The 21,942-nt window shown below is 38.2% G+C and overlaps 1 protein-coding gene across 1 annotated transcript; it reads left to right on the top strand.

Moving 5' to 3' along the window:
• The first annotated feature begins 19 nt into the window (after window positions 1-19).
• On the top strand, window positions 20-21,535 carry APLF (aprataxin and PNKP like factor). The gene is made up of 9 exons (XM_082481750.1): window positions 20-43; window positions 1,036-1,123; window positions 2,529-2,659; window positions 2,984-3,158; window positions 5,898-6,286; window positions 12,318-12,443; window positions 14,972-15,018; window positions 16,437-16,475; window positions 20,536-21,535. The coding sequence occupies exons 2-9, from the start codon at window positions 1,091-1,093 to the stop codon at window positions 20,739-20,741; spliced, it is 1,146 nt and encodes a 381-aa protein (XP_082337876.1). The 5' UTR covers window positions 20-43; window positions 1,036-1,090; the 3' UTR covers window positions 20,742-21,535.
• Window positions 21,536-21,942: the final 407 nt, after the last annotated feature.

Below are 21,942 nucleotides of genomic sequence, written 5' to 3'. Positions count from 1 at the left end.
CCAGCGCCCGTAGGCCCCGGCGGCGGCGGCGGCTCTCCCTGAGGTAAAGGCCAACACCGTCCCTCAGAAGAAGTGGAACGCGGGGACCCGGCTGCGGCCTAGTCTCTCCTGAGGGGAAGGGTGGGGGCCGTAGCCCCGGCCCCGGCGGCGCTGTGGGCCGCTCGCCGCTCCCGGTGCGGGTCTCTGGGGAAGGGGCTGAGGGGACGGGGACGGGGGACAGAGCTTGGCCTTTGGTGTTTCTCTTCACCAGGCAGTGGAGTGGTTGGCTTGTTCCTTCCCCGAGATGATGTGGAGGGGGCGGCAGTGGCTCCCCGACGGTGCTGTGCAGCGAGGGCAGCGCTAATCCGAATTTCCCTCCCAATTGTAGGGGGTTGGGTAGCGGAAGGGCAAAGCGGTGGAGGAAAAAGAATCGCAGTTTGGGTGCGCTTTCCCCACTGGAATGCAGTTCAGACGCGGCGGCTTGGAGCTGCGGGGTTGGAAACCAGCGCCTGAGGACGTGGTGGCACCTCTGAGCTGTGGGCTTGTGGCCTTTGGTGAGAGCTGGCCAAGAAGTGCTGGCTGCGTTGGGCATCTCATGCTGAAAACTGTACCTTCATGCTGTTACCTAACTGTCGGTACAGAATCACGTTTTGGGAAGTTGCGCTGATTTACGGTAAAGCAAATTCTAAGCTGTAGTTTCAGCTTTCTCACAGTTTTGCCACGGCAGTGACTAGTACAAATTATGTACTTAAAAACCAAAACATCATACAGTCGGGGTCTGCAGCGATTGGAAAATCTTTGGTTCAAAATACGTTCAGTGGAAGGTGGAAAAGAGGGCAAGTAAGTTGACATAAGAGTATGTTACTTTCAATTTAGAAGTGTATTTATGGCAAACATTCAGACCACGTTCTGTGTTTACATGAAAAGTACATGTTTATGTTCATAATGAGTTTGCCTAGCTAAAAGTTAATTTGCTTTCTCAGAAAAAAAAAAGTCAGGAGACTGATGCAGAAGAAGCACCAACTGTTCATCCTGTTGAAATGTCTTGTCTTGTAGTCCATCGTTAATAGAACCAGCTTGTTCCAACTGTGAGATACAGGCAGCTGCGAAAATGAGAAAAGATGATGTTACTTCCAGACATTTGGTGGGTGCTTAATTTTGAAGTTAAGTTTAATATTTGTAAGCATATGTTGGCAATGAAGTAAAGGTGTTGTGTTTTCTAAACCTTTTTTTTTTCTCGCCTCTGAGAAGTAAGCTCTGACAGTTGTATGCTCAAAATAGCAATTGTTTTATTGATTTAGGATTGTATGCTTTACAAGTATATAAATATATTTTTGCTGTGTATTTATGTTTATGATAATTATGCTGCAGTAGTGGATTCTCTGGAATATACAAAAATTGCTATTGCTACAGGAATATTTTAAACTAATGATACAATAGCTGAGTTGAGTACTACAGAACCCAGTCCATTTCTGGTCCCTGGTCGGTATCAGTAACCATGCTGTAAGTACCTGTGAAGGCCAAGGGGAATGAATGACAGTTCTCCCAACCAGCCTAAAAGCCTCTCAAATTTATATCTGGAGAGCATGTGGTTGGACTGTAGATGCCTTGTGTTTGCTATAAGTAATATCTGTTTATAGTTTACTAGCAGCCCATTTCATTTGAATCATACAGTTGTGATTGTATGAGTGTGTTGTCAAAATCCATCCAAACCCACAGATAAATAACTCTCCTGTTTTTCCCTGGCAGCCAGCATCTTGTCCAGCAAAACAGAGTCTTCCAAGCAAAAATCTTTTGCTTTTTTTAAATGTTGCTGAGTGAAAACGGCTTCCAGACAGTCTGGGTGTGTGTATGGAGCCAGCAGGATTTTTCTTAGGTCTTCTGTTGTGTATCCAGCAATATAGTGCTAAAAGAGACGCATTGGTCAATGTCATAGTACAGTAGATAGCTATGTACAACAAAGGAAGCGTCAGCCTTTATGGTAGCTGAGATTTCTGGGATGGATACATACCTTTTAGTAGGTAGAGATTCAAACTGATAGTGTTGCTTTCAGTACATAAGTAGGTACTGAACATGACTTTGGTGTATTTAATTTGTTTACAGTGTGGTTCCTTTCTGGAGAAAGGAATTGAGAGAATGTTAGCAAGACTTTTATGTTTGGTTTTTTTTTGACAAATAGGCATTTGTTTCTTAAACCTTCTCTTTCTCTTACTTCTATGCATTGAAACTCTACAGCAAGATGCTGATATAGCTCTTCTATGAAACTTTCAGTCTGTAGCATTTTAGATGTTTATTCCAAAGGTCTAAGGAGGTTGGGTTTTTAGGAGGTTGGGTTTTTTACTACATGAAGGTTTCTATACATACTGTTTTTCTGAGTGAGTAGGAAATGTTAAAAAAAAATAATAAATCAGTCAATGGACACCATCCAAAAAGTAGGTAGTTATCCAGGCTGTGTTTGAAGGACATAACTGTTTATAAACTTGTGATCTAGTTTTTTCCCCCCTCCTTTGTAACTGGAAAAAGGTACTAATCAGTAAATATTGTTTCAGGTTCCTCTTTCTGATGATAATGAAAGCGAACAGTCAAAATCTGTTCAAAGAAAGAGAGTGCTTCCATCTTGGATGCTGGAAAGAGATCTCCTGGTTCAGAGGATTTTTGAGCCTGTAATGAGAGGAGGTAGGTTTGCAGTGTGGTACGTTTGCATACCAATATATATTTATGTGCTTTGATACAATTTTCTTAAATTGTAATGGTGGTGGTAGAAAGTATTAATTTGTTACTACTCTTTCCATGTTCTGTGCCTGGCAGCTGGCAGAGACTGACTTCTGTTATCTCCTTTGTCATCAGTCCTATGAACGTTGATTTTCTTTCGGTTCTTTTTTTTTTTTTTTATTCAGGGAATATACTGTTCTGCTTCAATGTAGCTTTAGTTCTCTAATGTGGTCAGGATTTCATTGGAAAAGTTGTATTCCAAAAGTACCCTTTTATCTTTCTTTTAAGGTAGTAGAATGAAAAAAGGCCAAAGAAGGGGAGAAAGTAATATGGAATCGTTCAAATCAGAAGTAAACGTGCAGCAGAAAAAAAGATTAGCTTCTGAAGAAACTATAGAGGACTTTGAAGGTGAAGAGCAAGATCAAGGGAAAAGGAGCTGTCTTTCCATCCCTGTCCCTTCATCTCAGGTAATTTTTTGGCTCAGGGCTGAACCATGGTATTTAAAAAAATGAGAATGTAGTTGGCAATGTCATGTTGAAGATTGGGTCTACAACGTAACTATGTGTTCTGCTTGTGATCTGTTGTATAAGAGTTGTTTTGAAATGCCAGCCCCTCGGACAGCTCTATAGCAAGCATCCTGGAAGCCTTGGTTTTCTGCACTTCCTTCTCGGGATCTGGGATTTAGGCCCTGAATGTTCCCCAGAAATGCCAGACTTCCAGCTTTACAGCAAGAGGCTGGAAGACACAGGCCGAAGTACTAGTCCTAAGAGTGGCTTGGTGTGTGCTTTCTTTTACCGAGAACCCTTTGGGGATAGGTAATGGTATGACACGGATGTAATGCGACACCGGACTTTGCCCAAACTAGTGCCATTCTAGTTGGTGAAGTTCTACGGTCAGAAAATTATGGTATGTGGCTTAGCAACTGCAATGTTTTGAAGAAAGATATCATGGAGTGTGCTTATGCCACTATCTCAAAATTCAAGTCAAAAAAAGAAAAGAAAAAAAAAGGCAAACTGAAATGCAAAACTATCCATGGCAGTGATGAACAGACACTTCAGTCCAGCTGGCCAACGTGTCTGTGCCTCTTTAAAGTACGGCTGCGTTTCTAGGTAGTTAAATGCTTACTGATAGCACCCTGCTAATAATGAAAAGAGAAGGTTCGTTATCAAAGATGGAACATATTCTGGTGAGAGCAAAACGGGGCTTTCACTGACTTTTTCTTGAAGTGAACAACCTGGGGAGGTGTTTCTAATCTCTAGCATTAGAATTGCCTGGATCTGTTATAGGATCTTATAACATACTTAAAATACTATTATTTGGTATGCTGCATCAGTTTTTGACACTGAAAACAACTGGGGGTTGGTTTTCTTTTTTAATTAAATCTTAAGGTTAATTCAGGGTAGTTTTGATATAACATAGTGTTATCTTTTAATCTGAGAGTGGTGAGCTTCATTGGCTAGGTACATTAATAGCAGCTGCAGTGCTGTTTTCTTGATGTCAAATTCTAAGGTGAGTGACTACGTAATGAATTATTTCATTTTGTAATTTTTAGGTATGAAGCCTTACTTACTTTCTCCTAATAATTTCTTAAATCATGTTTATCTCAAGCACAGTGCAAGAAATTGCCTTCAGAACTTTGCAGACAAAATGATGGGTTAGTGCAAGCAAAAGTAATAATTATAGAGAGTTCTAAAACATTGGAATTTTGGTATCAAAACCAAAACTATGCTCCTGCTGTCATATTTAAGGCGATTGAGGAAAATCTGCTGTAGGGTAGGAAGTGAAAAGAATCTTAATTCTTCTAAGCGCCAGCAGCCGCCAGATGGCAGTGAGGTCACATACTCGTTGTAACCAGTGTCAATGAGATGTTGTCTCTGGTTTTGTTTGATTGCAACCTGATTTTTAACTAGTCATAACAAACATGAAAGTGTTTAGTCTCATTATATACAATATAGGCAATGGATTGAACTATGTAGTAGAGAAGGCACAAGTGGGAGTGGGAAATTAGATTAATTTAGTTCTTCTTTTGTAAAAGGAGAACTAATTTCTTAAGATGCAGTTGTTTGCTGAGCCTGATTTTGGGAGTCTCAATAAGAGAGTCATCTTTGTCTCCAAGCTGACTTACTAAATATGCTGCTGTCAGGATGATTTGATGCTAATGCTGACTTTGTCCTTTCTTAATCAAGTTGCTGCTCAGATGTAATTGTTTCTGGTTTTGGTTAACGTTTTGTAAGACTTGCATCAAAAGGAACAAAATCAAATAGGAAACCATCAGCTCTGCCAAACACATCCTTGTAAACTAAGTATAAACTTACTGGAGGGGAACCTAGATAATAAATGGTAGACAGCAGAGACCTTTGAATGGTTCTGTAGTGTATCAAAAGTAGTTCAGCCTTCAGGTATGCTTCCAGGTAACGTCGTGGTTGTTGGGACAAGTTCCTGTCTTGGTTATGTATCTCATTCTTTTTCTAAAGCACACATCTCTTATTTTAAGTGTGCATATGTTCAAAAATTTAAAATACAGTGTTTGTCAGAAGTGAAATCGTTGCCTGATGGTATCTAGAGACAAAGCTGTTTTATGATTTAGAGTCCTGAGCTGAAGCACTTAAGATGTATTGGGGTGGGATTAAGCTCCAGGTGTATATAATGAATTCCCATGTATCTCCCATACATAGATAAGTATATAGATCTCATATACCTTGGTACTTAAAGGATTAAAATTGATTCTTGCATAGGAATGTATGTTCTTCTGTTCTTCTACGTCTACTGTATCTTCACATGTATAACCCCCATTCATTTTTCAGGAGCAGTACTTTCAATTAAAAGTTAATTTAAGCTAAAGTCCTTGGACTATTCACAAACTGAAGTTCTGAGAGAGGAGCCTGTCTGTGTTGTGAGCGAACTGAAGCTGAGGATAGGAGCTCTAGGATAAGTTTTTCTTTAACTGGTGTGTCTGTGTGTTCTTAACCCGAGTCTTTTATTCAGCATCTGTATTTTGCAGCTAACTTCAGTTTGGAAAGTGGAGTAGAAGGTTTTAAAGGGTGGACCACGTGATCTTTTGAGGTCACTTACAGCCTGGCTGTTGTTCTACGATTCTCTGATTTTGAAAACCGGAATGATGAGATGAGGCAGAGTTTGACCTTAAAGCTTTTAATTCTGAAGAGTGTAAATTTTCAGGTCCTTCAAAATGTAACCTTGTTCCACAGAATACATCTGGATTTCCCCTTGAGAGTACCATGAGAAACATGGAAGGAAATGGCAAGACTGGAATAAAAAACACTGGAAGTTCTCTGGAAAAAAATGATAGGCAGCTGCACAGTAAATGTTCTAAAAGAATAGGTCAGGTCTCCAGTAAAAGAAATGTAATTGAGGAAACAGAAAACAAAGAGCAGATTACTGGTTCTACAAGCCAACAAGCTCACTGGGGCAGGACTTCCCAATATTTTGGTGCCCAGGAAGGGATTCTTGAGCCTGATGCAAATCTGGATTACAAGACTGAGATTTCTGATTCAACCAGAAGTGCAGATGCTTCAGAAAGCTCCAAACAGATCAAGCATAAGAGGACACCTTGCATGTATGGAACAGGCTGTTACAGGTAAAGCAAAATTAAAACTAGCTCAAGATAGCTTATTATTAAGAAGTAATGTATTAACTATGGAAGAGAAAACAGTAAAGTCGTTACAAGCTTTGATTTGAAAAAAATCTTTTGGTAATCAGCAGACTGGTGAGAAACAAATGGTGTAACAATAATTTTTAAAGTATAAAAGGAGGAGCTAGGATGTCTTGCTAACTGCTAATATAACCCAAACAAGGGATGAAGTACTTAAGCAAATTAAAAGATGAGGATAAGAAACAAAGGTCCATTTTAAAAAGAAAAGAAATAAAAAAAACCCTGTGTGTGCAGTACATGTACCAGCAGGAAGAAGAGATGTAAATAGTTGAAATGCCCAACCTAGACCCTGTAGGCTTGTTCTGTTAGCAGATAAAGCTTTTATGAAAGATGATTGTATTTATTGAAGCTATTGCATGCTTTGTGGTCTGAATATTTAAAATACTTATTATTTGTAATCCCTAAATAACCAAGAACTACAATCTGCCTCTTTTTTTTTTTTTTTTTTTTTTTTTTTTTTTTTTGGTAATGCTTTCAGTCCCTCCCCTAAAACCAGAACAACCTTTTTTTTCTCCTACTCATATCCTTTCACTTCGTGGTGAAAGATCTGTCATACAAATGTTTTGTGAGATACAAACAGTCCAGTGAAGTTCAAAACATCAGTGCTGAGTGCCTGGCCTCCTGCTAGTTCTTTCTGCCTAGAAAAGATCTGGAGTGCCAGTGCCCTGTGTTGATATATCAAAGAGAAGATACCAATCTAGAGGTGGTACTGAGGCTAGCAAATGACCAATGACCTGAGGATTGTATTTAGGACAAGGCTTTGAGCTCTAGATAAAGCTCTGTAAGCAAAAAAGATGGGGCTTATCCAGGAAACAGGGGGTCCTGTGATTTATTTTTTTTTTCTTCCCCGCCCTTTTTTTTTTTTTTTTTCCCCTCAAAGGGCTTGAACAATAGAAACAAGTGAGGTTGTTTAGAAAACAAACTCCTGCAAGTAAATGGATTCTTGTTTATGTTTGATGTGTCAAATCAACATTACAAAGCTGTTACTTTAACAAACACATCAGATTTCCAGCTTTCATGTAGCTTTTTTCACATATCTCCAATTTTGCCCATAATATGATGAAAATGTGTTTTATTAGGCAGTTAAACTCATCCACAGGAGTACAAATGCAGCCTCTAGTTTGCTACAGTTGCTTCTAATTTTGCTAAGGCAAGTTTTCCCCTGTATGGGAGTGAAGCTGATTTAATGCTCTAATATGCTGAAGGATTCCTAATGCTTAGGAAGACAAATTTTAGCTACAGTTAATATGGAATAGGAGTCTGTATGTGCACATTTGTTCTTGGGTCTTTATTCTAAAAATTTTGGCAGCAATACTTTTGGAAAGTATTGCTTTGTAAGCAAAAAGAATGCTCTGGAGTAACACATAACAAAATCTTCTGTTGGAGAAGTTTGTAAATATGAAGTATCAAAAACATCAGCTTCGATCTGCCGGAAATGTCATGAGACTAACCAGCAAAAGAAATGTGCTTTGTAATCTATGTCTTAGTATTTGCTTTTGATACAAGACAACCAAGTAGTTTTTCTGCATCAATGGCATAGCTATGTTACATTAAAGCAAGTTATTGCCGCTACCCATATTTTTAACAGAAGATGTATGTAAGTGTGACATGAATGGGTGCTTTGAAGGAACACATTGAGTGCGTATTCAGTTTTTCATTGTGTAGTGTTTTCCTTGAGCAAAAACTAGTTTTTAGAGTTGCTAAGGAAGAGGAGCTGCTTTGACTGCTCTTTTCAGTACAATGGGTAGTTGGTTTCCCTCTCCTTCATTACTTGAACCTTATGAAAGGTGTCTTCCAACAAGATGTGCTGTAGGAATCAACATCTTAAATGATGTCGATTAAATGAGTACTGCTTTCGTAACTATAACACTTCCTTAAAGTTTTTTTTTTTTTCTAGGTGAGGTTTCTTCTTCATAAAATGTAATTTATCTGATAACTAAATGCTCTTCAGAGTTCTAGTCTTTATTTTGTAAACTCCTATTAAGAGATACTTGCCTTGTGGATATGACTTTGGCACCTTTGGTAGGTGCCTAATAAAATAATACAAATTGAAAAGATTAAATGCTAGTTCTGTTGATTTCATTATATTTCTCTAACACATATCTTAAACATTTAGGAAGTAATTTTGTAACCCATAGTTCATTTTCTTCATTTATGAATTTGAAAACACTGCTTTGGAAAGAATCGAGCTTGATGCACACCTTTCGCTCCAGGGATTCTCCCGGCCATCGTCATTCAGCGTCAGATTCTCTTTCTGAGGCAGCCTGAAGCTTTACCAAATTGAAAGAAACTGTTGTTACTACCAGTAGGCAAAGTGCTCTGTGTGTGTTATATCTGACTGTATTTGTTGTCAAGGAACTTGCTCTTTGAATACTGTCTTGTGTTCGTGTTCTCGACTGCTGCTTGTTTTTCTGAACTTGGAAGGATAGGGAATTAAAAATAAATCCAAACACAACCCCCCTTTTCAAGGGCTGCATAAGAGTGTGGTAGATCTGAACTCTTATCTCTAAAACTGTAACCCACAATTTTTGTTCACACTGAGTTGGTGTAAATCTTCCCCATAGCTGTCAAAGCTGGACACACTCAACCAGCCTTTGGATTTGTATGTGCGTTCTTTTAAACACTTTGCTTTTTGTTTGTTTGTGAAAATAAGTATTTTTCCTTTCACCTTAAGCTTTTAAATCTGGCAGCTGAAGACCTCTATCTGTCTTTTTGAGTCCTGTCTTCTAATAAGACTTACAATTTAAAACTTACAAACATCTTAAGCGCAGTTGTAGCATAACTTCAGGCTTGAAGTCTATGGCTTTATAACTACTGCTGGCAATTCATTATATCTTCACTATCAGTTTCTTTAGTAGCTGAGAAAATAAGCCCTTGAAATGTCAGGGGTCTTCTGCATATGGTTGTGAAGAGCCAGGGATTCTAACCTGATCAGTTAGACTTGCTTTAGAAAAAGCTTTTAAGTTGCTTTTGGTCTGCTTGAGATAACTGCATTGATTCTGAATTATTTGTGTAATCTTTATTTGTGTAATTTTCTGCATCTTGAGGTGTGAGTACACAAACTCAGAGCTTCCGTGAAAGCAAAGTTGCAGTAACTCTGTATGGTTATGAGAAGGCAAATCCTTTATAAAACTTTATCCTTAAAATAGGCTTTTAATTGGTTGTTTTTTTGTGTGAGTAAAGCTTAATGATATTGTTTTGATCAAATGAATAACATATTCCTGTGCAGCGAGGTTTTGTTGTGAAACTAACTTTGGAGTGCAACTCATGGTGTGATAGATGTTTTGCTCTTACAACTCAAATCTTGTGTCTAAAAAAAAAAACCAAACCAAAACCCTCAAACCCTAACAAAAAAAAAAAAAACCCACTCAAAAAAGCCAAACCCTTAACAAAAGGAAGAAGCTTTGCATTTTTGCAAGAATGGAAAATGTTTGCTTAATATAAGCTATGCACTTCTTTGCTTCTATTTATTTGGCTGGATATCATTGCACAACACATAGAAGAGGAATAAGTACAAATTATCCAGGTCAAGGTGATATAAAATATGATGTTTCTACTGGTCCTGAGCATCTGAAGTACAACGTGTTTAAGATGTTTCATAGGTAATGTATAATTTGAGGAGCATCATCCACTGGCCTAAAGAATCCTGAAGCCTTGTGATAGGGAGTGTACATCGAGACCCTTTTGTTTCTCCTCCTCCTTCCTCCCCTACTACTTTCTTTTTCTTTCTTTTTTTTTTTTTTTTCCCCCCCTCTCCTCCAATAAGGGCTGTTTGGTGTTGTCCAAGTAGGTTTCAAAGTAAATTTTTGCAAGGAAACGGATATCTCCTAAAATACAATAGTTTGGCTAAGTGACAGCTATTAGACCTTTTTTCCTTGGTGACTATGATGCTGTATGTATCCTATTGTAGGAGTAAATATAAAAATTATTTCACAGAACATTAGTTGCTTCTGTATCCCTTTGAGAAGATGAATTGTGTCTCAAATGACTCAAAATTCTTGCTGATATTGCTAATAAGCTGGCTTCACGCCTTGAGAAAACAAAGCAAGTAGCCTCTAAAATGACTTGGTTTCATCCCATTTATTTTTAAATGAGAAAATAAGTAGGCAGCCAGCCTGAATTTGGTGTAAGTGACATTTCCTGAGAACTCGTGGTAGATTAAGTGACTGGTAAATGCAATCTTGCAATGATTTCTAGTGAAACAATATTTACTTACCCTACAGTTTGCAGCAATTAACAGAAAAGACCAGGACAAGAAGTTTGTCACCTATGTAAATAGATCCAAGGGGTGCTGGGTCTTTGATAAGTAGCTCATGGAAGAGTTTATCTGTAGCTTGCTTGTTTAGTTTCCTGAGTGAAAGATAGCAGGCAAATGGAGATTTGAAGTATTAATACTAAATAACTAATAGTTTTTGAATGCCTAGAAGGAGGCCTGAATGGCTAGTAAAGCTCACAGTACTTAAGCAATCATTTTTCATGGAAGCTTTTTTTTTTTTCCCCTTATGGTAGTAGTTGAGATGCTGAAATCAACATTGGCTGTTTCCTATAAAGTTCATAAGAGGTAGTTGTGAATCTAAAGGAAAGAATGCCTGTGATCATCGAGGAAGCTGTTGTGTGTGTAACTAGATACATAATGTTTTTCTGGCTTTGTGTTTCTAAATGCAGCTGAAACAAGTGTAAAGTAAAGCAGTAATCACTCTGCAGTTTAAAGTTGTCATTCCTCTTGCTTGAGGCAAGAAGCGTGCTTTTATAATTTGCACAAACACATTGAAGATTGTGTACTCTGGGAATTAGTGTGGTAAATCACTGGAGTATTTTGTAGACGTCTCTTGGAAAATAATTTATTAAAATAACTCACATTCCATGCTCTTAAATATTATGCTTGGAAAAAAAGTGTGACTAAAAGAAATCATGGGGGAAAAGTAGATTTGCTTTTGGTACTGGTATGTTTGCTTTGACATAATTTTTGTAGTATGTTTTGGTTTGTCACGCGAACTTCTCCTGAAGTTGTAACCTGTTTTTCTGTGTTCTTTTTAACATCACTTACCGAAGTTTTATAATGCAAACTCTTCTCTAAGTAGTGTTGTTATTAGCTGCCTTGTCTTGTATGGTGTGTCCAAACATACTGCCTAGAAGCAGTAGAAGTGTTCTTTTAATGATGCATACATTTGTATTCACTACTTGCCTCCCCTTGGATTCAACTGTGTAAGTGTCATAGAGCAAAAAGTCATGGATGTGCTCTCATCACTAACATTGGTGTGACTCAACTACATGCAGAGCTGTCATGTACAACATGTTATTGTACAACTTTATGTCATCGTTGTAATTTGATTTTTCAAATAGAACGTCATGGTAGGCAACCAAACTCAACAGCATAACGTAATATCCAATAGACTGCTCCACCTGGAATAATATGTTGACATTTGAAGTATTCAAGTGAGTAGTAATTTGCATACAGAACAGAAATAATAGTTGGGGCAGATTGCCTGAAGCTAATATGCGATAACCCAAAGATGTGAGGAGTCTTTAGTACTGCAGCTCTTCAGCTGCCTTGTGTTGGCCCTTCCAACTTGTGCTAAGACTTCACGTAGAAGTTTCCATTGCACTTCGATACTCCAGAGGGAGTTGTAACTGAGCAACTTGTCTACTGAGCAAGATTCATGCTATATGACTACATCAGTAGATTGTATTCGTTTTGGAGATCTAAAACTTAAAGCCGATGGCAAATAGGAAAATTCCTGTTTTAACCTCCTTTGCAGCCTGTGCAGAGACAAAGCTTTTCTTCTGGTACCATGAAAGTAGGTCTTACATTCTGCGTGAAGTTAAACATTAAGAGCTCTTTTTTTATGTAACCACAGAAAAATGAGTTGTCGCTGATTCAGTAACACCTTTCTTATCTCCCCTTCTTGTGTTTAAATGGAACAGTCAGTTCTCCATATATATTTGTCTTTTGCAGGAAGAATCCCATTCACTTTCAGCAGTTCAGTCACCCTAATGATGATGACTATCATGAAATGGAGATTGTAACTCAGGATAACAATGATAACCGGCCTGAATGTCCATATGGAACAGCTTGTTATAGGTAAGAAACACTGTACAAAACGGCTTTTCTTGTTTTACAGGTTAAGACTGTTATTGGAGTTACAAAATGACAGTAAAATAATGAGCAATTCTTGGTGTAAAATCTTGAGAGTAGCCTATCATTATGGCTCTTTCTAAAGTCTCGCTGCCTTCTGAAATCTACTATGGACAGACTGCTGCCTTTAAAGTACCAAAGTCTGTGCAAAATATTTGTTAGTGATTTCAGCTGGTGAACATGAAAACTTGACTTTTGGAACCTATTCAGTGACCTAGAGATCAATACTTTTTCACTTGTCAACATGTAGTAGACCGTTCTTTTTTATATAAACAATAATGTATAGTTACATGTTGTTCTTGACATGTAACTTTTAGTTTAGATTTTGATAATGTATTTGTTGAGACTTTGTACAAAAACTCTATTTTATAATCACTGTTTGATTTGTTAGAAAGCATGATATAGGTAACAACAATAAAATCCAGTTATGGCTGACTGCAGTTTCTTTTAAGCACTGTTGATTTACTTCAAAAGATTGTTTTTATTCCATGTTGTTTCTCAGTGTCTAGGTTTTATACTTTTATTTAGCAGAGTTTTGATGACTGCTGTGTAATTGAAACAATGGACAAAAGGATATATTTTGAGGCAATAGCACTTCTATGGGGGGCCTATGGAAATTAACAGCTGCTGTTAATAAAGATTTGCCTGAGCAGAAACATTTTCTCCTCCCTCTCCCAGAATGTGTGATGATCCTAAAGAGCGTGTTCTCTATGAAATGTAACAAAGTGAGGGTAGCTTTTAAGACAAAGCCATGTTATATTCAGCTAATGCAAAAAGTGTTTCTCTTCCGAAAAACCTCTATGAAGTGAATTTCTCATCTGAGGACAAGACATCTGGGTTTATTCCAGTAATGAAATTGCCAACGTACTTTTCAGGAGTAGAATGGATGCTACGTCCAAACCAAAGCTCTCTCCTTACAGCACAGAGATTGTCTTATCTGGATTAGTTGATCATTTCTTAATCTGTGTTTCATTCCTTGGGGGTAGAGGAAAGGAGGCACCATGAAGCAATGATAATTCTTTCAACAAAGCAACAGATGCAATTTGAAGTTTGGGGTTTTTTTTTTTATTTTTGTTGTCTTTATCTGTTGGCTACTATGAAGGGAGCAAAAATAAATTATCTGAATGCTATGCCTTGAGCTGAGATATACTGGTCTGATGCTGATGATAGTAGTAAAACACTGACATAGGCGATTCTTTTTGTTCCACTGCAGTGTATTTAATAGGCAGCTGTATTTCCATTTTTTTATTCAGAGAACTATCACTTCTATGTAATACACACATTAGGTAATTTGGGATGGCAGTAGCTGTAGAATTGTAAATCAACTTGGAGCGTGTGAATTTGTCACAAGTTAGACAAAAATAAGATTTTTCTGCTGAAGACTAACTGTATTACTCTGAAGAATAAGAAAACATAAATATGCAAGTGATTTTACAAGGCAGTCTTCACAGCAGGTTTTGTAAAATATACAGAAACTTCTGCAGTTGCAGAAATTAATCTCAAGTTTCAAGGAATGCCACATGGTATGTCATTCTTAAATAGTGGCCTTTAATAGTTGCTTATTTTCAGAAGCAAAAATTAGTACAACTGAACTGGTTTTCTTCCGAAGTTAGATTATTTTTTTCTGCACAAAAATAAATCGAGTTAAAACTATTTTAATATGCAGCCCTGAGAAAAGCCTCAAACAACGCAGGTTAGCACAGTGTATGTTGGACCAAGTTAAAACATTAGAGAAGTATTGGATAACTGGGGGCGGGAGATAATCAGTGTGTTAATGACCTGGATCACAGCCTGAATGAGGAGGACATGTATTGCAGATCCAAGAGGAAGTTGACTGTAAGTTTTCTTTCATTGCTTTGATGCTCTTTTTTATAGAAGACAGAAACTTGTAAACTGACTTTGCTGGATTGCAGCAGCATATTGCAGAAGTGAGTAATCTCTCTGAAGAATCCTTTTGTGGCCTCTCCCCAAGACCTTTAAGATAAGCAGTTCTTTCCAAACTCTTTAATTTTCCCAAACTATTTAATTTGTAGCATTATGTTTCAGAATGTGGAAGCTATGCCTGGACGTCTCAGACCTGTAATGCACTGTGCATGCATTGTACTTAATGGGCCAGAAGTTAAGTTCTGGTTTCATTTTTAATGAGAGTAAGTAACTGGATCAGTTCTTACTATGCTGAACAAATGCATCTTATTATACAACTTTGAAAACTGTCTCATCTCATCTCTTTGTTTTGATCAGCCATCTTTTTTTTTTTTTTTTTTTTAAATGCTGAAACAAGAGGAACTCCTATTTAACCTGATTTTTTTTTTTCCCCAGCCTACATTCTGTAAGAGAGACTGCAGTAAGGCACTGGTCACAGAATTCAATTTTAAAAAGAAATTAACGTTATCCATAAAATACCAGGGAGTTCCGGGCTTGTTAAGTGTGGAACAAGGTGACAAATCAAGCTGTTCCTGTTTTCTTCTTTGCAGGAAGAATCCACAGCACAAGCTAGAATACAAGCACAGTGTACCTCCAGGTAAGCCAAGTTGTTGGATGTAGCTCAAAGCGTTGGGGAGTGAAACTCCAACACCAGTAATGGATACCAAAAATTTGGACTAAAATGCTTTCAGCTACCGTTAGTGAAAAACACTGCATTTGCAGCTTACTTTGTATTGCCCTGCACCCTTGCGCTTCTTAAATACGAGGTCTTGCCCTTGTCTGAGATAAGGAAGGTTGCTTGGCCACTGTAAACTTGCGCTCACTTTTTCAAATATTTTTCAACTGAAGTGAGGTGGCCGGGGTCAGACATAATTGACACAGTTTGTATGCTTTGTATCTTACATTCTGACAAAAAAAGCTGTGTGGCTATTTTCATGAGTTTAATAGGTTTTATTGAAAATTAAACATGGTATAGTACGATATTACCGGATCTCTGTATTCGACTTCCTCCATTCAGATCTGGAACATTACAATAAAAATAGGGAATATATTTGTTACTGAAGTATTTCTCGACATTTCAAATGGGTACTGCAGTAAATTACTTCTGTAACTTTTCTCCCATCCCCCTAGCAAAATGTGTACGCAGAAATATTTTATGTTTTAACTGTATAGATTTATATCTTAAGATTTCATACTTACTTTTTATTCTTAATTTTCTTTTGATAGGAAATCCTCAGGTAACATACAATTTTAAAGTCTTGTGATGATCTAAAACAAACATTGCAAGCATGTCTGTCATCCTTTTTTACTTTAAATTTTTGGTTTTTGGACCAGTGATTTTCTTTGAGAGAACAAATGTTTGCACATATGTTCTCTGGAGGCTTGCAGACAATATAATTAAAACTGAATCTGAGTTTCTATTCTAAAATTTTCTAGTGTTTTATATGCCAGTCTAGTCTTTTTGGAAAACACAGGGGAATGTACTGTTTACATTTTGTCTGCTGTTAAAGAATTCAAAGAGATACTTTGCATTTTTTATGCTTTTTCTTGATTATTGGGCTTGTAGATTTTTTCTACTTGAAATCCTAATGCAATAAGCAATACTTCAGAGCAGAAGGGTTATGGAAATGTAATGATAATGTATTCTACTTTAAAGAACCGGGTTTATGACATTACTAAGGAGAAATAGCATTTATGGAAACAATGGTGTAAAATATTTAAATGCTTTGAAATGCTCCAATTTTCTACTTAAAAACCACAACCAGTATCGATGACGTTTGTCTACAGATAGCATGGTTCATAATAGTAAGAACAGTTCATGCGGGTAATTTCTTGGGAATCATTCAATACAAAAAAGGCTCGTTTTGGGCAGCAGCATAGTTTTTATACTTGTAAATACAGCAGAACCATTGCAGTATTTATTTTAATAGGTCAGTCTTCTATTGTAACAACCTCGATGAATAACCCTTACGCGAGCTTGTACTCTGTCCTGACTAATAACTTTCCTTTCTTTAGTAACTCAAAGAGGAACCCGACAACGAACTTCAAAAAATGGTATGTTCTAATGTTATGAATGGGCACATCAGCATGGGACACAACCAATCTGCTTTGGTTTTGGGGTACTTAATAGTGCTGGAGAGGCTTGATAATACTTAACCTGAGGAGAAAGTAGTTGTGATTTTAGTAAAACCCTGCTTGCTTTTTCACAAGTAATAGTGCTCAAACTGGATTTGTGCCAGGCTTCCTGGGTCGGCATGCCTGTACTTCCCTGGAAGCAGACAAGAAAGCAAATGAATATTTTAAGGAGAGACACGTGTGACTAAGTCGATTCTTCCTCCCTTACACAGGGGTCATAATAAGATGAAAGGAACCCAATATTTCATCCACAACTAGTTAAGGTTGCCCTGTAAAGACCGATTGCTCTTGAAACATTGAGATATTCCTTCTGCATTGCACTGACCTTTAAATAACTTTTGAGTGATGTCTATGCGTGTGCTGATGAGCTTTCCTTATACTTACTATGAGGTATCGATGTTTCAGGTAAGATACTGCCTTGTTAGGACTAAAGTGTAGAAGAAGGTTAATGCCTTTGAATTAGGGGAAGCTTTCACTGGAAACCACATGTGTATCTTTCTGACTTTAGTTTCTAGTTGTCAGTGAGGATTATGTTAGTAGCACAGGCAAGCTGAGTCTCTCTTGAGTGTAAATTTTAATATTGTGTGTGAATATCTCCTCCATTTACCAGTGGCACACCCAGCTTGCTTTGCTGCTGCCAAGAGTGTTAACCTACATGTTGTGGGTGCACAGACTCCAGTTTTAAATATCCTTTAGGTCTGTTTCCAGGCTTCTTTTGTGTCTCAGCATCCACATGTGAAGCTTCCTATTTTTTCTAAAATAATTTAAAAGTGAGCTTTAAAGAGCAGCCGTAAAATCCAATGATGTGCTGTCTTCACTTTCACTAGCCTAAAGAAGGCATGAGGATGTGGGACTGCTGCATCTCACGTGGGAGCGGGAACTGGCTTATCTTCCTTGAGATCACCAAGGTGTGGCTGGGCATTTCCTAAAGAAATCCTCAAAATAGATCTACCTTCTAGAGAAAATAAATAAAAGTGGAAACAGGTGTAGTTAGTTTTCTAGGCAAAGTGTTCTGGCCTCTGTTTCTGTTGGGGGGGATGCAAGAGGTTGCTTTTATACTTTCTGCTGAGAAATTTCTTTCCCATCCCATTTCCTTATCACGTATGCTTGCACTTTTGTTCTCACTGAATGCTCGATGTGGTTGTATATGTGCACTAACGTATTCTGAAGCATATTTGTTACCTGCCTGTTTTGCTGCATCCCATGATGCAAGTACCAGCCCCGTCTTGGTCACTGCTTCCTTGTAGAAATGTGTATTGCAGCGTGGTGAGAATTGTTAGCAGTGTTGTAAAAGCAGTGAGGGGTTAAGATTTCATAATGAAGGAAGCTGAACTGTGTGCATATCTAAAGTCCTTCCTACTCTAAATCTAAATCTTGAAGGTTTTAAACTGTAGCTGTGCCTTTCACAGGAATACCTTGTTTACCCGAATGGTAGATCCTGTGTGTACAGTTCATGGCATGTGGTCAGCCAAGCGTGACTACGGATGGAAAAGTGCTTCTCTTGTAAGCGTATAAAACTCGAACATAGAAGTGAAATTCAATGTATCAAATTCAACTCCTATTATTAAGAAAGAACCAGGGAAGAACCGATATTCCATGCCCAGGGAAAAGAAGGGAGTTCATTAATTAAAGTGCTGTTCATAGTTCCTGCTTTTTATTTCTTTTCAACATCTTGTTGACTGGCTTGCTTAGCTCTCTTGAGGACAAAGCTTGTAGAAGGTTGTGCTTTTCCAGTTCACGTCTGAGGCAGTCACACCAGGTCCTGCAAGGTCAGTCACACAGTCAAGGCTCTATTAACCTTTATTTCGTGCCATTTGGCACAACTGCATTGTCAAGCACAGCAGGATTAATTTCCGTACAAATGTATTTAAACTCTACCAGCCAAGAAAAGAAGGATACCATTTACATGACATTTGACACATTGAGCCTAATTGCTACCAGAGGGATTGCAGATTGCCTGTAGAGAATGTGGTCTATGTTTGGAGAAGTAATCTAAGGCTAATTGCCGGGAGAATAGTTGTAATGGAGGAAGCAAAAAAAACCAAAACCCACCAAGAACTAAAAAGGTTAGAGTTATGCTGTCATTAAATTGTCACTACTGAATGATGTCACAATGTTGCTGCTACCTAGGTGAACGACCTGTTGGGGCTATGGACTATGCAGGATTCCCCTACATGTTTCTTTGTAGGTTTTCTAGCAAGCTAATCAGCTCACTTCCAAATATTACTCTTTGAAAAGGGTTGTCGGCAAGCCTTTTCTCTCCACATGGAGTGGATACTTTCAGAGAAAGTTTCAAGGTCATCTTTATAAATACGGTACGAGGGAAAAGGCAGAATTGTGCTTAATGAGCAGCTGTAGGGGCTGTGGGGCTGACTTAAACTGTAGCGGAAAGAGGTGGAGTGGGAAGACATGGAAGGAAGTGCGTCATTCACTGCTGAAATCTAAATGTATGGGGAGGAAAACCATAGTATGCTCCTCATACATTTGTAGGAAAAATAGGGAAGTAATCAGTATTTTGCCAGAATTCCTACTTCTGTTGTAAAATACCACCCATGGTAGTGTGAAAGTGAAGAAGGGCTTTTCTTTGCTAAGCAGGTATTGGGCTTATTATTCTCATAAGCTTAGTCTGAGGAGAGGGATTTTGTTCTTATTGTAGTATTTAGCATCTTTGTTTTCACCTCTGCCCTCCAAGACGTAACTCATTCTGCAGGACCACAGTCGGTGATTCTGGTAAGAAATTCTGCAGGTATGGGTAAACATGGGCGTGATTAATTTCCTCTGAAGTCTGGTAAACAATAAACTAGAAAGCAGAAAAGTGGGTTCCAGCTCAAATTCACAGTTGGCGTTTTCAGGATTTTCTGCTAGGTGGTACACAGTCGGTCCTTCAAAGACTATAGATCGCTAGCCATGGGATATTTCTCAGTTGTATTATTGGCTGTCACGCGTGGCTGACATTATTCTAGGAGGTCATTTAGTGCCCCTGTAGCACAATTCACCCATAAAATCGTGTATCTTTGAGAAATTTGACTAATGCTGTAAACGCTTTTGAAAACCTCGGGTGAGAGTTGCTATAGAGTGCAAAACGTTAATCAGACCATAAGATAATGCTGGAATAGCAACATTCCCATGAGTAGAAAAATGTAACTGATGGAGGGTGTGATTTGACTACAAAAGGTACTGGTGTTCTTGTTTGTTCACCACACACGTAGCTTCATAGCTTGAGTGCCTGGAGCTCTGACCTGAGGTTGCAAGAAGTTGCTAAGAAGTGCTTATGGTTAATAGAAATGTTGATGATTTGCTCTAGGGTCTGTAGCTCAGAAAAAAATACGTGTCGATAGTTTCATATGAAAGATGAGAAGAACTGCTCAACAGATAAATTATCTGTATGAAATAATGGACAGGTTATCTCTAGGTGAGATAAGAATGCAAAAATCGGAGGCTAGGAAGAAGAGGAATGAACGTGGATTTACTCAGAGGTATGGCTTAATGGCAGAACAACACTTGATAGGAATATTAACAGACTGTGGCTAGTTAGGAATTGTGGACGTGTAAGAAAAAAGGAGACAGCGTAGGCTTGTAGAGCAAGGGTTACGCGCATCTGCCAAAATCACAAAGCAGTGGAAATAAAGTTGTTAAAGGTTCACAGCTACTGATAAATAAAAGGAAAAGGCGGTGCTGCCATGGCAGCAGCTTTGTATAGACACTGCCATGTCAGATAGATAAGGCTTCTTCAGACAGCAGAATTATCCTGCCTCTGGGAATTGGTATAAATGTGCCAACATATTCAAGCAATTAAAAGAACAGTGCAAAACAAGCTGTCTAAAAAAGTTTAGGAACACGCTGCGAACAGCAACCATTTCTTGTAAGCAGAGGTTTCTGAGTCTTTGATTCCTGCCAATAGAGAGTATTGTGAAATACCATGAAAGTACTTTAGTTCTGGGTGTATGATTCCTGAATAGATGACATTTTGTCCCTACAGGAAGAAGGACTGTGGAGCAAGACGGTGCCAATGATGATGAGCCAAATGAATATGACCTTCACGACAGCTTTATAGATGATGAGGAAGAGGAGTGTGACCCTACTGATGAAGACTCTGACTGGGAACCAAGTTCAGAAGACAAGGATAACGAAGATGTTGAAACGCTTTTGCAAGAAGCACGTACATTCGTTAAGACCAAAAAGTAGCTGCACGGAACAACAATATGAATGTCTGATCTGGTTGTGCTAAAACATGGATGCACAAGGAGAGGAGTTTCTTGGAAAACTGTTTTTTCCTCAGTGATGTAAGGCATTACAGGAAGATTTTAATGGGGACGAGGGGATTCAACAATGCCTTTCTTGTCCATATGTATTATTTTAGTGGTGGGTTGTTTTTTTTTGTTTGTTTGTTTTATTAGTGGTGGAGCCAGAAGACTGAGCTTTGAGTTTTTTGGGGGTATTAGTGTTTTTTTTTGTTTTCTCATTGCTTTTGAAACACCACTGGTGTCTCAGAGTTTGAAATACAATTTTAAAGGTTGATAACGCTTCATCTTCCTGTACTTGAAAGAAATATTGGCATTAGGAAAGCCTTTTGTTTTGCTGAAACACAATATATACTGTATTGAATGAAGAGGAGTTATACTTCCCAGTTGCAATATTGCTGAGTAATTCTTGGCCATTGCTGGGGAATCCGCCTAAACAATTTTTTAATGTTCTTCTGAGTTAGTGCAGACTTAAACTTCATTAGCCTGCTACTAGCTTTCCTTTTAGGTGTCATTTCTTTGATTCTCTTGATGTACAGTAGTTAAATACAGGTTGTCTAAATCACTTAAGAGTATCTCAGTGTATCAAGCCACTTGGTTGCCTCAGCAATTATGGTGTCTTTGTAATTACAGTAGTACCTCTTTCCATGCTTGTACATCACTGGAATTGTATTCAGTTCACAATAAAGCTGAAGTCTTGATGACTGTATTTTTGCACAATTAAACCTGTAACATAGTGTGGGAAAAACTTGTAACTGTGTCTCTGTGATTTCTAAAGACTTTGGAAGATATTGCCTTCAATGTGTTCACAACTTCCCTGAGCTTTTAAGGAAGAAAAGGTAAAAAGTTTTAGTATGTTTCGGGACAGACAACTGGAGTATTGTGCATTGGGCACTTTTTTGGACACAGTCCTGAAATTCAGCAGGGGAAGCATTGTGTGGCCCTGGTTCCCCTGTGAACATTGCTCTGTCGTGGCTGAAAACAGACATCCAAATACCCTCAGGCTTTTCAGGCGGGTGGTAAACTGTTCTCTGCTTAAAATGAAATGGCCATTACTGCCAAGTGGCATTGGACTGCTTTTAGATGCAGGATCATCTTTTGCCAATTGTGTCAGAAGCTTCTCTTGAAAATTGTAGGTATCGAAA

This window comes from Vanellus vanellus, assembly GCF_965231255.1.
Source record: "Vanellus vanellus genome assembly, chromosome: 3".
NCBI classification, from domain to species: domain Eukaryota; kingdom Metazoa; phylum Chordata; class Aves; order Charadriiformes; family Charadriidae; genus Vanellus; species Vanellus vanellus.
Note: the sequence above shows the minus strand (reverse complement) of the source record. Positions and strands in the feature narration are given on the sequence as shown.

What these genes read in the sequence shown, in the direction of transcription:
- APLF (XM_082481750.1), top strand. Translation starts at nt 1,091, where the DNA reads ATGAGAAAAGATGATGTTACTTCCAGACATTTG. An exon ending in TCCCTGTCCCTTCATCTCAG is followed by an intron (nt 3,159 to 5,897) that starts GTAATTTTTTGG and finishes CTTGTTCCACAG; the next exon opens with AATACATCTGGATTTCCCCT. An exon ending in CAAGCACAGTGTACCTCCAG is followed by an intron (nt 15,019 to 16,436) that starts GTAAGCCAAGTT and finishes TCCTTTCTTTAG; the next exon opens with TAACTCAAAGAGGAACCCGA.